Genomic DNA, 13,222 nt, shown 5'->3' with positions numbered 1-13,222 from the left:
ATTGACTTGAGAGGGAGAGAGAAAAGTGTAAGTGAACGAGTCGACGAGAGAGCACCAGAACCCTCACCTCGTAGGAAACGCTTCCTTAATCTGCTCATGCACCCTCTCAGCCATAGAAGTTAAGCCCTCAGGCGTCGACGACAGCTGAGCGAGATGGTGCTTGTTAATGTACTCCAACTTCGCAGGGTCAAGGCTCGTGCTGCGTTGAGTGATGGAAAGCAGATCGAATTGCTCGAGGAGCTGCTGCATGGTCAAGATGGTGGTGCTGTCCGGAGCATCCGAACGCGCGGATGGTTCCTCGGAAGCCGTGTCCACATTATGTCGAACACCCCATCCTGCCAGAGCCAACCAGTTGAGGACGGCTGCGGGTTCCCAGGCGCGTCGCTGTAGTGATATCAGCAGATGTGTTTGGAGAAAAGGAGGCCAGATACGAACTATATAGTCAACCACTTGAACGTCACCATTGCGTTTTGACATTTTCGTTCTGTCTGGGTTAAGAAGGATGGGCATGTGTGCGAATTTCGGAGGTTCGAGTTTGAGGGCTGCGTAGAGGTCTAGATGGAGGGGTAGAGATGGAAGCCATTCTTCCCCCCGTAAGACGTGTGTGATGCCCATCTCGTGGTCATCCACGACGGAGGCGAGGTGATAGGTTGGGAAAAGATCGGATTTGAGCAGTACGGGGTCGGTGGCTAGTGATGCATGGGCATCTTTGAGTGGCCCGAATACTAGATCGGCACCGCGCGGTCGTTGTGGAAGATTGGAATCCTAAGGAGGAATTAGTCTCTAGAAGGGAGACGTGGAGGTGAAAGACACACTGACATTGAGTCGGACGATGGATTTCTCCCCAGCTCTCACTTTTCTGGCCACCTCTTCGTCCGTGAGATGTAGACATCGCTTGTCATACGACGCGTTTGAGCCAGAACGAGCGAGTTTCTCCCGAGTTTCCGTTAGTTGGTCCATGGAGCAAAAACACCGGTACGCATGGCCTGACTGAAAATTGCAATGAGCTGAGAACGATTCATGGAAACGAGGAACGAACGTGAAGCAGCTTGGTGGCATATGAACGATAAAGATCCAGACGTTCAGACTATGGTAGAGTTCAGCACATTCATTCTCAACAAGACACAGGGATAACCAACCTGAAAATATGGTGCATGTGGACCGTCTTTACCAGGTCCTAAGATCCAATTTGTCGTCAGCTTCTCCCTCCGAAAATGTCCATCGAATGGCTAACCGTAATCATATTCCAGCCCGGCCCAGTTCAACGCATGCCTAATTCCCTCAACGGACCCCGGAACGTATCGTGTCTGCCGAAAATATCCACATCAACGTCGAGCACAATGAACAATACGATTATAACATACAGCGTCGGTGTCTTCTACCCTCATGATCCATTTTCCACCGTGCCGTCTGGCAAACAAGAAATTATACAGTGCCATCCGAAGGCCGCCGAGATGAAGAGGGCCTGTAGGTGAAGGTGCAAAGCGTAGTAAGGGCGTAGAGAGGTGTAATGGAGCCATGTTCGCCTGCGCGACGCCAAATAACGAGCAGGCCGATTGGAATGTTGTCGACAAGTTGTCGAGACTCTGGAATTTGATGAGCTCACACCATCGGTCACAATTGTAGTCACCGGAAAATACACTAATGAAAAGGAGCGTAAAACAAGACTGTTGCAAGGATCCCAGGTGATAAAGGACGATTAATTGTGGTACGAAGCCAACAACGGAACACCCGTAAGTACGTCCATGTCAAGATGTGCGTTACTGCATAAAAACAAATATTTCTCCTCCTATCATCTCTGTCTGGGAGAGGACCCCTGAAAATACCCTTGGAACCCAGATCCCAATCCGGATAAAAATTCTGAAATTTTTTTGAAAACCCATAGCACTGTCCGGATAGAATTTGGGCCGTTTTGGCTGGAACCCGGAGGCAGATTTCCGGATAGAATTTGGGTTGACCCACCAAACCCAGAGCCACTTCCGGATAAAAATTGGTGCAGGTGGGGATCCAAACTCAAGACATATTGAATGTGAAAGTCATGAAAGTCATCAACTAAGCCATTAACATTTTAACCACTACACCAAGTGAACTTGATATTAGTTTCTCACTTTGACCATCTTACACCATCAATATTTGCATTTCTCTGCATTCTCAATATACCTCAGAGGGGCCACGAAATGGGCACAATTTAGTGTTTTGTTATCTAAGATGCTTGTAGGATGCTTATTAGGGCTCCAGAGGAGATGCCGAGCGAGAAATTGGTGTTTAAAAGCGAAAATTGGTGTTTAAAAGCGAAAAATTGGTGTTTTCAAGTGAAAAAAGCGAAAATAGAGGTTTTGGGTAACCCACATCTATGTCCGGATAAATTTTGCCCATACCTGGACCCAGATCCGCCATCCGGATAGAAATTGTCCAAAACTGTCCGGATAAAAATTCCAAAAATTTCGACTTTTTGGATCTGGGTTCCAAGGGTAATTTCAGGGGTCCTTCTGGGAGTCGAACCCGGCTTTCGCGCAGACATTTCAATTTATGACTGGCGCGTGTATCAACCAAGACACTAACAGAGATTGATTACCTTTGGCATTTGGAGAGATTCAACACGGAGTCGATTGTGCATGGTATGATGCATTCAATCCTAACATGCTTCATAAGTAGGAGAAAAGAAGGACAGTTTGTTGAAATGCCCAAGTCTTCGTGAGCACTCGGGTCGAAAGGGACCCTCACAAACGAGCGACTCCAAGGTCCTCAGATTACAACGCCAGGAATTCTAAATTGTCGTCGGAAGGACTGCCTGAGAAAACCAAATCAATTGAGGAAAGTTATAGAGTCAAAGCAGAAGTGAGTTTGGACTAGAAATGGCAAAACGAGGAATGACGACTATGTTTCACTCAACATCCCTCAGTTTCCAGCGCGTGAGTTTAATCCAGTCATGCATCTCAGGAACGTCGGGGATGGCACAAAGGCTCATAAAATTCCCAATGATTGTCCGCTTCTCCGTTTGCCTCTGTTAAAGCGGACGTCAGGTGACAAAACGACAATATCCAGAAGCGAGAACTCACAGTTACAATGTTCTCCTCGATCGAGTCTTGAACGACGAGGTGGTAGGTGTGGACATTGCGGTTTTGGCCTGAACGGTATGCACGGGAGATGGCTTGTTCCTAGTGGAGGTAGAGGTTAGTTTTCCGAACGCGTCTAAGGTTATGACCAAAGTTCAGACAACTTGCCTCAACGTAGGGGTTCCACCACGGTTCCATGAGGATGACGTGGTTGCAAGCGGTGATGTTGAGACCTGTATCAATCATTAGTGTCATCAATAGGCGAGGTAGGAAAAGAAACGTACCACTCCCACCCGCACCAATGGAGACAAGGATAACCCTACACGGCCGTGGGCCACGCTTAGATGAAATGCAGTTCAAGGCGGCACGGCGTTCTTCCCGGCTCATCGCACCGGTGTCTAAAATTGGTGGATTAGCAAGCTTCTGTAGCAAGAGCGGGAAACGACGAACAAAGGGTGTAGTCAAAGTACTGTCCATATCTATGTTCAAGGCCCGCCGCAAGCATATGAAGAGTGCGAGCAAAATGGGACTAAGTAAGAGATCTTCAGTTACCAAAAGGGGGTCCAAAGATGAAGGGCTTACAAAGATAATGACCTTCTCCTCAACCGGGATCCTATTCTCAAGAATATCATACACCGCCTGGAACTTGCTAGAGGTGTAAGGGATCTCCGGGTGACTGAAAATATCCTTGACACTCTGAGGAAGCTGAGATGGGAACCGTTCAGCGCTGATGAGCGGCCTGTCGCTCGTGAGGTGAGTGGGGATAGACAAGTCCGCCAGGTCGTCGAAACTGGTATTGTCAGCGAAATTGATGGGTAGATAGAATCTGAATAATCACCTCGCGCGCATCTCATCCGAAGTCGGATCTGGGTCCAAAGGAGGATCCCTTACTGAAAGCGGTGAATCAAGAAATTCGTCGTCCACAGGGATATCCGAGGTTGGTGGCAGCGCTCCAGCCAATAATTGCATCTGGTCACAGACTAGCAAAGACTCATCATGTCAGCATGGTGAAGCGTCCACAGTTGGAAATGATACGTGCCTTGACGAGCTCGAATTAGCGCAGTGTAGATACCTATCAAGTTTTTCGGCAGAAGGTACTCAATTATGTAGTTGTAAACAGCGCGTTCGACGGAATTCAAGGTCACAACGATGTCGTGCCGGTACTTGTTAGGTAGCCTCAGAAGCATTCGTCCGTCACTCGTGCAAGGTGGCCTATATTGCATCACCTTTTCGAGGACATCCTAAGGACAAAGACATGTCAGAGAAACAATAAAAAGGTCCAAAGTTAATCTCACTTGTAGCATCCGTGTTGCGTTCGCAATCAGCCTTTTGTCGGTGCCGCTCAGCGGTTTCGTGATATATCGGTCGAAATGTTCCAAATCCTCCAGGTTCATGTACTTGACCCTGAGCAACCGTAAATAGGCGTAGAAATCACGCAGACTGTTCTGTCGGCACACAAAACTGAGCTTTACGATCCAAGAATTACATGTTTTAAGTACCTGCGCAGGCGTCGCAGTAATAATAACCACAAACCACGTCAATAACGCGTGAAACGCAGCGAGACTTTTAGCCTCCGGGTTGCGCATGAGGTGACCCTCATCTAAAAACCGAAGATGTCAGCAGTGCATACACGTTTAAGCCGTCACGTTTACCTCCGAAAATCCTGTCCCACATAACGAGATACACTGTACACCCTAGCTCTTCTAAATGTGTGATTTCTTCCTTGGTAGGGTTTCTTCGATCTGGCAAAGGGAGATTGCTCAGTCGAGCGACCTCCTCTTGCTGTTCCCAGTAATCCACAAGTTTTGAATATCGACGCATGAGTCTGGAGTAGGAGATCAACTATAATGATGGTTTGAGTAGTACCAAAGCTTTGACATGAAGAAACGCAAACTTACGACGATATCCGCAGCCTCGAGATCTAAAAAATCTTGAGTAAAAGGAGGGGAATAGAGGAGGAACTCTCTTACCTTCTTTTGTATATTTCCCCTGGGCCTCAAAAACTCGCAGATCAGTGAACTTTGCTATTTCCCTGATCCAGTGGTCGGTTAGACCACCGCCGGGACAGACGACCCTATGAGGTGAACGCCGAAGCGTCAGCGAGACTCGAGCAATGAAAGGATAGAAACCAACAGCGTCGAACCACCTCTAGATTGGGCTACATGCAGTGCGACAGCTGTTTTTCCCAACCTGAACGAATACGAATAGAGTTAAAAGACAGAACTGAGGGGAATGAAAGATAATGACTCACCCCATATGATAACCTAGAATAAATCCTATCGGCCCAGAATATCCAGGACGTCGGACATCAGCTTCCCTTTCACAAATCTTCGCGGCGTCCTCCGCCTGATAAGGCCGCATAGCAATCCCTGTCCGAAACCGTCTCTCCAACGTACTGGGCGTAGACTCCGCGATGGAAAGCAAAGACTTCTCGATCGCCAAACCAGCCTGTAGCGTGGCTTCTCTTCTGAGACGGGGAGGCTTGGAGGGCTTGACTGGACTTCGCGTCCTTCGCGCGTACTCGAGTGGCTTCTTTCGTAGATCCTGTATATTGGTCGTGATTAGTTTTATAGAGAGGCTTTGCGACGCAAGACTGAAACTGACCTCTCGTTTAGGTGTCGAACTTGAAGGCAGCGCTGTGGGCATGGCTGAAAAGATGTCTTCTGGGGACAAGTTGAGAAACCCTGGAGTGAAAGACGCGCTTTTATATCATAGGGTCCAATTGCTTCAGTGATGGTGGCTTTGCTCGATCTCTTTGTGGCCGTGTTTTCAGGGTATCTTTATGATAAGACACGAGGGCGAGAACAATTAGACGTCGCAAAGGATGATGCTGCTGCTATAGGCGATAAAAAACGAGGCTTCCGTCGACAAAGGTCGAGCCAGCTCCGAAGTTTGAGCTACATGCAGAGTCACAGGTGTCTTTCCAGGGTTTTCACAATTGAAACGAAAGAAAATCACGGCTGAAACTAAGGCAATAACATCGCGCACCCGCAAGCCCATCGACAGAATTGGGTGTTCGAGAGAAGTTGTGCATAACTCGAAGTGGCCACTGTACGGTGCAATTTCAAACGGGGAAAGATGTTTGCAGTTGCTAGATTCGGAATTCAGCTTTATCAGCAGGACAAGGACGGCCCGGGAGACCCGGAGCCCCTCACTAAATCCTGCCAATTTGAATTCCTGGCAAAACTGTGGCTAGCATTGAACGGAAGCCCATAACTTGAGATGATTAGATATTACAGCCCGTAATATACAGAACTGAAAGCCACCAACGTACAGTAAGCGTGACTAAGTCATAATTTAGTACCAACTCCAAGTCAAGTAAGTCGTAAGTGGTATGTACGTCTACCAGTGTCCAAGAAGTCCAATAGATACTCACTCTAAATCCCTACCAACCCTGAGCCAAAAGTCCCAACAGAACCACGCCCAGCACGCGCCACCCATCTCCCATGCCTCCAAACCCCAAGCCACTCCGAATCGAAATCGCACCGCTCTTAGTACTAGGACTAGGCTTTGCCGTGGCCAAAGTTGTACTCGAACTGGACCCTGTCGCCCCCGTCGCCCCTGTCGCCACGGAGGGACAAACAGCGCCATTCTTAGCCAGCGCCGAAGCGGGTATCAGAACCTAGTAAGCGTATCATCGTCAGACGTCAGCCACCATATCCCAGTCACCAGAATTTATTCAACTCCATAGATAAAAGGCATGCATACCTGGGGCAACCCACCAACAACAGGCACGCTAACGCCCCCACTCCCATCCGCCTTGACGATAGCACAGGATAATACGTCTACCAGGACTTCGTTCGCGCTTGCCACTCCTGAGGCGACCCAGGTAGATGATTTGGCGGAGTTGCTGCCCAGGTTGCTGAGAAGCGCTACGAGGGGTGGTTTTGAGACTGCGAGAAGGGAGGGGTCTTGTTGGGTTACAAATTTAAGCTACAGTAATGTTGAATGAGCGTGAAAGAAGAGAACAAAAAAGGGGGGGGATAAGCGTACAGGCGTGGTAAGGAACGTGCTGTTAGCAGCAGCAGCAGCTTTCCGCGCCGCGTTGAGCGTAGTGACGTGCGTAACTAGCGGCTTGTTGGACGTGTTGAAACCTGTGGTCCACAGGCTACAGGAATAATTGAATTTAGCCGTGGTGGCGGGGATAAATGAGAGGAAGTCGTACGCTTCTTGATTAGCAGGCACCACACCCCCCGTGAACCCCTGCTCTTGTCCTTGATAAAGTATAGGAATTCCGTCTTGTATAAAGGGCCATGTCATGGCGTTTTTAACGAGCTGAATCCGGTCATTATGCCGTACCTCGATAAAAGGTGTATATTTATAGCTCACCGAGATATCTTGAGTGATAGACTGGAACCTAGGATTGTCATGATTTTCCAAGAAAGAACCGACTACGGATGGCGTAGAGTATGATTTCTGGGAAGCCGTGACGGAGCTGATTAGTGCGGATAAATTCCCTGTTTGGGAGCTGAATGCGGATGTGAGGGTGTAGTAGTTCGGGTAGTCGAGGACACTGTCCAATACCTCTGTCATTACGTTCATAATTAGCGCAGGGTCGTAGTTTGCAAAGGATGACCCGGAACGCACGCGTATACGGGGCGACATACCCCACATCCCCAATCAACACCTCCCCCATCGTAAACACCCCCGCGGACATTGCGAACGCCGGCCAAAAGTCCTTGCGAACATGTTTCGCTGTATCGATGCGCAGCCCGTCAATCCCATAACTCTTCACCAGCCCCTGGATCCAATTATTCATAGTCGACACTATACTGGGATTTTCGGTGTTCAAGTCCGCGAGGGGCAGGTGTTGGTCGCCAAGCCAGCACTGTTCGACGTTGGTCTGGTTGTTGAAGTCGGTTATGAAGCAGTAAGGGTGGAAGTCAGATGCATTTGAGAAGGGCACGAGTTTGGAAAAGTCAAGGTTTGCGTTGTCGGATGTGGCGACGCTGGATGTGCTCACGAAGCTGGTTTGACGGCTTAGTAGACGAGCTTAAAACAGGTTGGGGAAAGACTCACTGGTTCACAACGACGTCAACCATCAAGTACATACCGCGTTTATGTAGTGCACTGCTCAACGCTTTCAGGTCGTCCGCCGTCCCAAAGTGGGGGTTTAAACTCGTGATATCCTGAGCCCAGTAGCTATTTTACATCAAAAATATACCATGCCAGGCTTCGGTCAACCACGCACCCATGATACGCCTGCCCATACGCTGTCGTCTGCTCAACGTTCGCCACAACGGGCGAGATCCAAATCGAGTCGAACCCCATGCCTTGAATATAATCCAGACGATTGGTGATCCCGTTCCATGTCCCGTTACAATATAGTGCCTGCGTGGGGTTGCATGGCGTAGCTTGATTGTTAGTTTGCGAGAATCTGTCTGTTAAAAGCTAAATAGAACAGGTGAGTATTAAGTTCAACGAGGAAAGAGCAGCGTGCCTGGTAAATAGCTCTTCCGCGCCAGTCGCTCGCGCTCGCGGCGAAGGTGGTAGGAACAGCGAGGAGAAGCACAGAAAATACATAAAACCGCGTGGCGAACATGTTGCCAGCGAGGTCGGGAAAGGGTCGTAAAGAGATGCTGGGATGGTTGTCTGTGCAAGTTTGTATTTTTTTTGGGTCTCTCCTGGACCTAGACTGCTGATGTGGGCACCGAGCGGCGAGGAAGAAAGTATTTTTGAGTGCAATATTAGGCAGGGGAGTCCGATGAAGAGGCCGCAATGTATTCTCGGATCGACGGCCCATGGCACGTGGACAACACAAGGATTGTCCAAGCGTATTGAACCCTCAGCGGACGTATCAGCTCAGCACACACTGCCCTCTCGAGGCGCTCAGCCACTCTTTTGTTTCCTCCCATCCTGCTCTAGTGTGCCACGGGCCGCAGTACAAGGCATCCCTAGTTATAGCTTGAAGGCCCAAAAATGCGGTCGACAGACTGGAGCAATTGAATATAGCCGGTTTTAGGACATGCAGGATGACTTTGTGGTCGAAGGTATTTTTGGAACAAAGATTTGCGGGAATTTGGTCCAAGGCTGGTGACGCCACTCGCCAGCCAGTGTCTGAGTGCAACTAAGTACTTAGGCTCGTGACCAGCCGTTACCGGTCGTTACCTTTGAACTCCGCTGATCTAGACTCGCTACTATCATTAACGGGGTGTTGCAAATATTCCAATCAAACCACTATAGTGCCTCAAGAACTCAACCAATTTTTGTAATTATTTGACCATTGGAAAGCCTTAGTTCTAGGCTTTCATAATATGCTTTTTTCGTATTTATCTGAGGTGGGTGAGGTAGGTGCCGAGGCAAAAGAGAAAATCACCCAGTGTTGCAAATTTTGTCACGGTGGAGTCACGTCAGATCAAGCCAAATCAGAAATGATGAGGTGAGATTACAATCTCCGCCCTGTTCATCAGCACGCCCACCCTTCGTCGGAGTTCGAATGGGCTCGTCGTGAATTGTCACGCTCGCCCATTCGAACGTCCTTTTCATAGAGCTACTCAACGGATAGGCTCAAATTTATCTGTGGTGTTTAGCATAAGTATGTATCTCTGTTAGGACAAAGTTTTACAACTCTTCGACCAGTTTTGATTATTCTAGGTGGGCAATATGCTGTCAAACCACTGAATTTCACTATATCTACCCTCCTAAGCTTGTTTCCTGAGGGATTTTCCTCAAATAAAAAATAGAGTCATGTTAAGCATATTGGTTTACATTGTCTCAAATATTTTCAGAGGCTCAGTCCTGTTTGTTGAGGTGTGAGACAGTGATTTGCAACACTAGGTGAGTTTGCAACACTAGGGTCGTGATAGTACCAGTACGTTATGCAGTGACTTCATCCAAACAACTGTAACTTCAACCACAACAAGGACAACACCACCTATCAGACTTGGAAAATTAGGGTCACCGCATAACGACTGGGAGAGACACTTTTAGAGAGGTCCCGATTTGTAACAAAGACTTAGAGAAAAAAACGTTTGCGCTCACAACTTCATCGCTCATTTGCTCAATTCCCATCGGTTTTCCTCAGTTCTTTTGATACAATTTATTAATTACAAGGCTAGACTCTAGTTTTAACAAAAAATTAAAGTTATTTCGGAGGAAATGAATCAGGTGGAGCTGAATTCAAAGTTTTACTGTGAAAGGGTAAGCTGGAATTGGGCATTCGCGAGGGAGTTCTCCCTTGATTTGTAGTGGTGTATGGGGAATAGAAAGTGGGCATGTGGTAGCTGTATGGAGTGTAATTTTGGGGAGGGTGGTGCATGAGTGACAGGTGGGTGGAAATCGACCTAATGCAGGAACATCTAAACTATTGGATTAAAGTAAGCATATAAATTGATCAGAAAATATCAACTCACATCCTCGCATAGGTTTTCTACACCACCATTTGTTCAAAATGCTGATGGCATCTGGCATGAATCTCCGCTTGACAGATTACTGATGGAGGTCGCCCCGGCATGGAGGGCAGGTGTGTCGGAGCTTGGGGCGTAAATGTTAGAGCCAGCGGCTCGACACCTGACCCACAGGTTTTCAACTCTGCTCAGGAAGACCTGTACCGCCAATTTTCTTCGGGCGACGAAATGATGTACTTGAGATACAAATTATTCATAGTAAGATAATAAAATGATACATTGAGCACTTCCAAGTTCTTACAGGTAGAAAAGACATGGAATCCTGAGCTCAACATGAAAAGGCCCGTGCGAGAAACTCTCCAAAATTTCCCCAAGTCGTTTAAACTCCGCCCTATGTTTGGTTATTTCCAAACTTCAACCAGAACCAAACTCACCTTCCTCTCCACCACAACCGTCTCTCGCCCAGTTGCTTGCTTGCTCCCCTCATTATTTCTTGTTTTCATCTGTGTTCCACTACCAAGTGGTCTGCACCCCATGTAATCCTCCTCATGTTGTTCCGTTGGTTGTCCTTGTTACCCACCCGTGCGTCTGTGCGCGGTCGCCACCTGTCACTGTTCTGGGCTTTTGTTCCTGCCCATTGCCCCTTTGTAGTTCCTCCCCGACAAGTGGCCACTTGCTAATACTGACTCTCCCGGACAGGTTCACTTTCGCATTGCGCCACGTAGCGGCAGCCGCAGTAGACGCGCGCCTATCACCATCATCAAACCCAAGCTTGGCTCTCCAGACAACAGCTCAACGTGGTATCCGCCCTCCGCTACCCTCCTCTCATTCAATGAGCCAGAGGCTCCGCTTTGACGCGCCTTGTTTGTGGTTGCGCATTCAGCGGACAGCGCAAAGGGTGGTCGGGTGGGGGAATGTTTTTTGAACGGAAGAGCAGACACAGGTAGTAATTGGAGCTGCCTCATTTCTCACATCCTTCCATACACCCTATACCTTTGTACTATGCAGCCTGTTTATAATCCTTGCTTATGAAAATGTGGCCAATGTCATCCTCCTCCTTGCCCCTTGTATTTTATGGACTAAATAAGAACATGAATACCTAGTACAAATATGGCCAGGGAGAAATATTGAAAATATAGTGAATTTACGTAGGCTGGGCTGCCAGCTGGTCCCCAGCTGCCCCAGACAGGTAGTGCCAAGATCGACCTGGGCACACCCTGTTATTAGTCGGATTTCGATCCTGGTGTGGACTTGGATCATTATTGCCTGACAGGTGGGAAAACATGCCACACAGGGTTTGACTCTCAGGTTTTTCTCACATGCCTGTCATTTGGCGGTGTATAAAGCACATGGATCGAATGCGACCTGGGAATGGATCGAGTCAGTTGCGCCGTGTGTCAAAGTTCTTCGACAGCTGTCAAAAAGTTTCAATGACATCCTCGGCGCCGATCAAGGAATGCGACACGCACCTGCAAACCTGGTTGACAACATCCACACATTGATGGAAAGCCTCGACGAGAACAACGTATACCGGATTCAGAAAGGTCGGGTCCTCGATGACAATGACGAGCTCGTAAAAGATGTCATTGAAGTCGGCCTTCAAAATCTTACAGAGGGAAACAAAAACCCACTTTCTGACTATAACAAGGCCTTCCGAAACCTCCAGGCCCAACAAAGAATGAAGCCTGTTATCTCAGAACCATCTAAGGAGAATGGTCCTGCACCAGACCCAAACTTGGCCCCTCAGATCTCCAGAACAGCCATCCCACCACGACAGGAAAGCTTTCCAAGATTTGGTATGGGTAGGGAAGGCATGTTTGACGTGGAGTTTGACGTGGAGTTTGACGTGGAGTTTGACGTGGAGTTTGACATGGAGGATGATGCTGGTGAAACTATCAACAGCTTGTTTGGAGATCTTGAGGGTGACGAGGACGAACCTGGTTTTTCTACAACAGGTGCAGACGATGTGGCACTCGACATGGACTCCGAGTGGAATTTTGGAACGCCAGACCAGTCGAATGACGAGAGCGAGGATGATTCAGATGAGAACGATGATGAAATGATGTAGAATTACACGAAATTCGACTAAGTCTTTTGTGACATATGTGACTTGGTTAAAAGTGCCCCGTACTATGCCCTACCAGGACCTCGGCACCCCCGCACAGTCGGCAGTCACAAAATGTCACATTTTTTGGCGGAAGAACGTGACAGATTGTGACTGCCAAAATAACAGAACTTCGTCAATTCATCGTTTTTCTCGACGGAGAAAAGCGGAATTAGGTTGGATTAGGCCCAGGAGGTCCTCTCTGAAATTTTGTGGCAAGAGGTTTGGCGGAAGGGTTCGAACTCAAAAATGTGCCGACTGAGAGGGGGTGCCGAGGTCCTGGTAGGGCATAGTAGCTCCCAGCCGGTTCTTACAAGAACCTTTGGAGTCCGAATTTGTTCGGTGAGTAAGAACCGGTTGGTCACGAGCCTAACTGCCAGCCACGGAACATCGGGCGACAAAGCGGTTTCTGACTGCAAAAAGCACAAGTCAGGGCCATGGTGCCATGTCTGGAACCAATTTTAAAAAGAATCAAAAATCAAAAACTCCATAACTTGTCTACCATAAATTATGTTATTTGAAAGAGTGACTTAGCTCAATGGAAAGATTTGATTGAAACTGGTAATGTATGGTGAGGTCTCCAGTTCAATTGCCACGGGCTGCAATTTCTTTTCTCAAAAATATATTTGCTCTGACTTCTTCTTACTCTCCTATTTACATTTTTATGCACCAAAAATCTCACACCACCACTTAGAAATTTATAAACACCAGAAAGT

The 13,222-nt window shown here is 48.0% G+C and overlaps 4 protein-coding genes across 4 annotated transcripts; 1 reads left to right on the top strand and 3 right to left on the bottom strand.

Moving 5' to 3' along the window:
• Positions 1-63: 63 nt before the first annotated feature.
• LACBIDRAFT_240505 (uncharacterized protein) lies at positions 64-1,520 on the bottom strand (the record flags this gene model as incomplete). The annotated part of the gene is made up of 7 exons (XM_001888598.1): positions 64-384; positions 436-765; positions 814-990; positions 1,040-1,087; positions 1,140-1,177; positions 1,235-1,307; positions 1,365-1,520. The coding sequence occupies 7 exons, from the start codon at positions 1,518-1,520 to the stop codon at positions 64-66; spliced, it is 1,143 nt and encodes a 380-aa protein (XP_001888633.1).
• Positions 1,521-2,936: 1,416 nt separating this feature from the next.
• LACBIDRAFT_255191 (uncharacterized protein) lies at positions 2,937-3,443 on the bottom strand (the record flags this gene model as incomplete). The annotated part of the gene is made up of 3 exons (XM_001888597.1): positions 2,937-3,151; positions 3,218-3,289; positions 3,341-3,443. The coding sequence occupies 3 exons, from the start codon at positions 3,441-3,443 to the stop codon at positions 2,937-2,939; spliced, it is 390 nt and encodes a 129-aa protein (XP_001888632.1).
• Positions 3,444-6,274: 2,831 nt separating this feature from the next.
• Positions 6,275-8,598, bottom strand: LbAmy1a (GH13 alpha-amylase precursor; the record flags this gene model as incomplete). The annotated part of the gene is made up of 9 exons (XM_001888596.1): positions 6,275-6,678; positions 6,765-6,989; positions 7,050-7,164; positions 7,222-7,331; positions 7,386-7,582; positions 7,644-8,023; positions 8,076-8,198; positions 8,248-8,447; positions 8,497-8,598. 9 exons carry the CDS (start codon positions 8,596-8,598, stop codon positions 6,442-6,444), a joined length of 1,689 nt encoding a protein of 562 aa, XP_001888631.1. The 3' UTR covers positions 6,275-6,441.
• Positions 8,599-11,430: 2,832 nt separating this feature from the next.
• Positions 11,431-12,470, top strand: LACBIDRAFT_313086 (uncharacterized protein; the record flags this gene model as incomplete). Its single annotated transcript, XM_001888656.1, has 2 exons — positions 11,431-11,469; positions 11,676-12,470. The coding sequence occupies 2 exons, from the start codon at positions 11,431-11,433 to the stop codon at positions 12,468-12,470; spliced, it is 834 nt and encodes a 277-aa protein (XP_001888691.1).
• Between the last annotated feature and the right edge of the window lie 752 nt (positions 12,471-13,222).

Source organism: Laccaria bicolor, genomic scaffold, assembly GCF_000143565.1.
Source record: "Laccaria bicolor S238N-H82 LACBIscaffold_57 genomic scaffold, whole genome shotgun sequence".
NCBI classification, from domain to species: domain Eukaryota; kingdom Fungi; phylum Basidiomycota; class Agaricomycetes; order Agaricales; family Hydnangiaceae; genus Laccaria; species Laccaria bicolor.
This window is presented reverse-complemented; position numbering and strand designations above follow the sequence as displayed.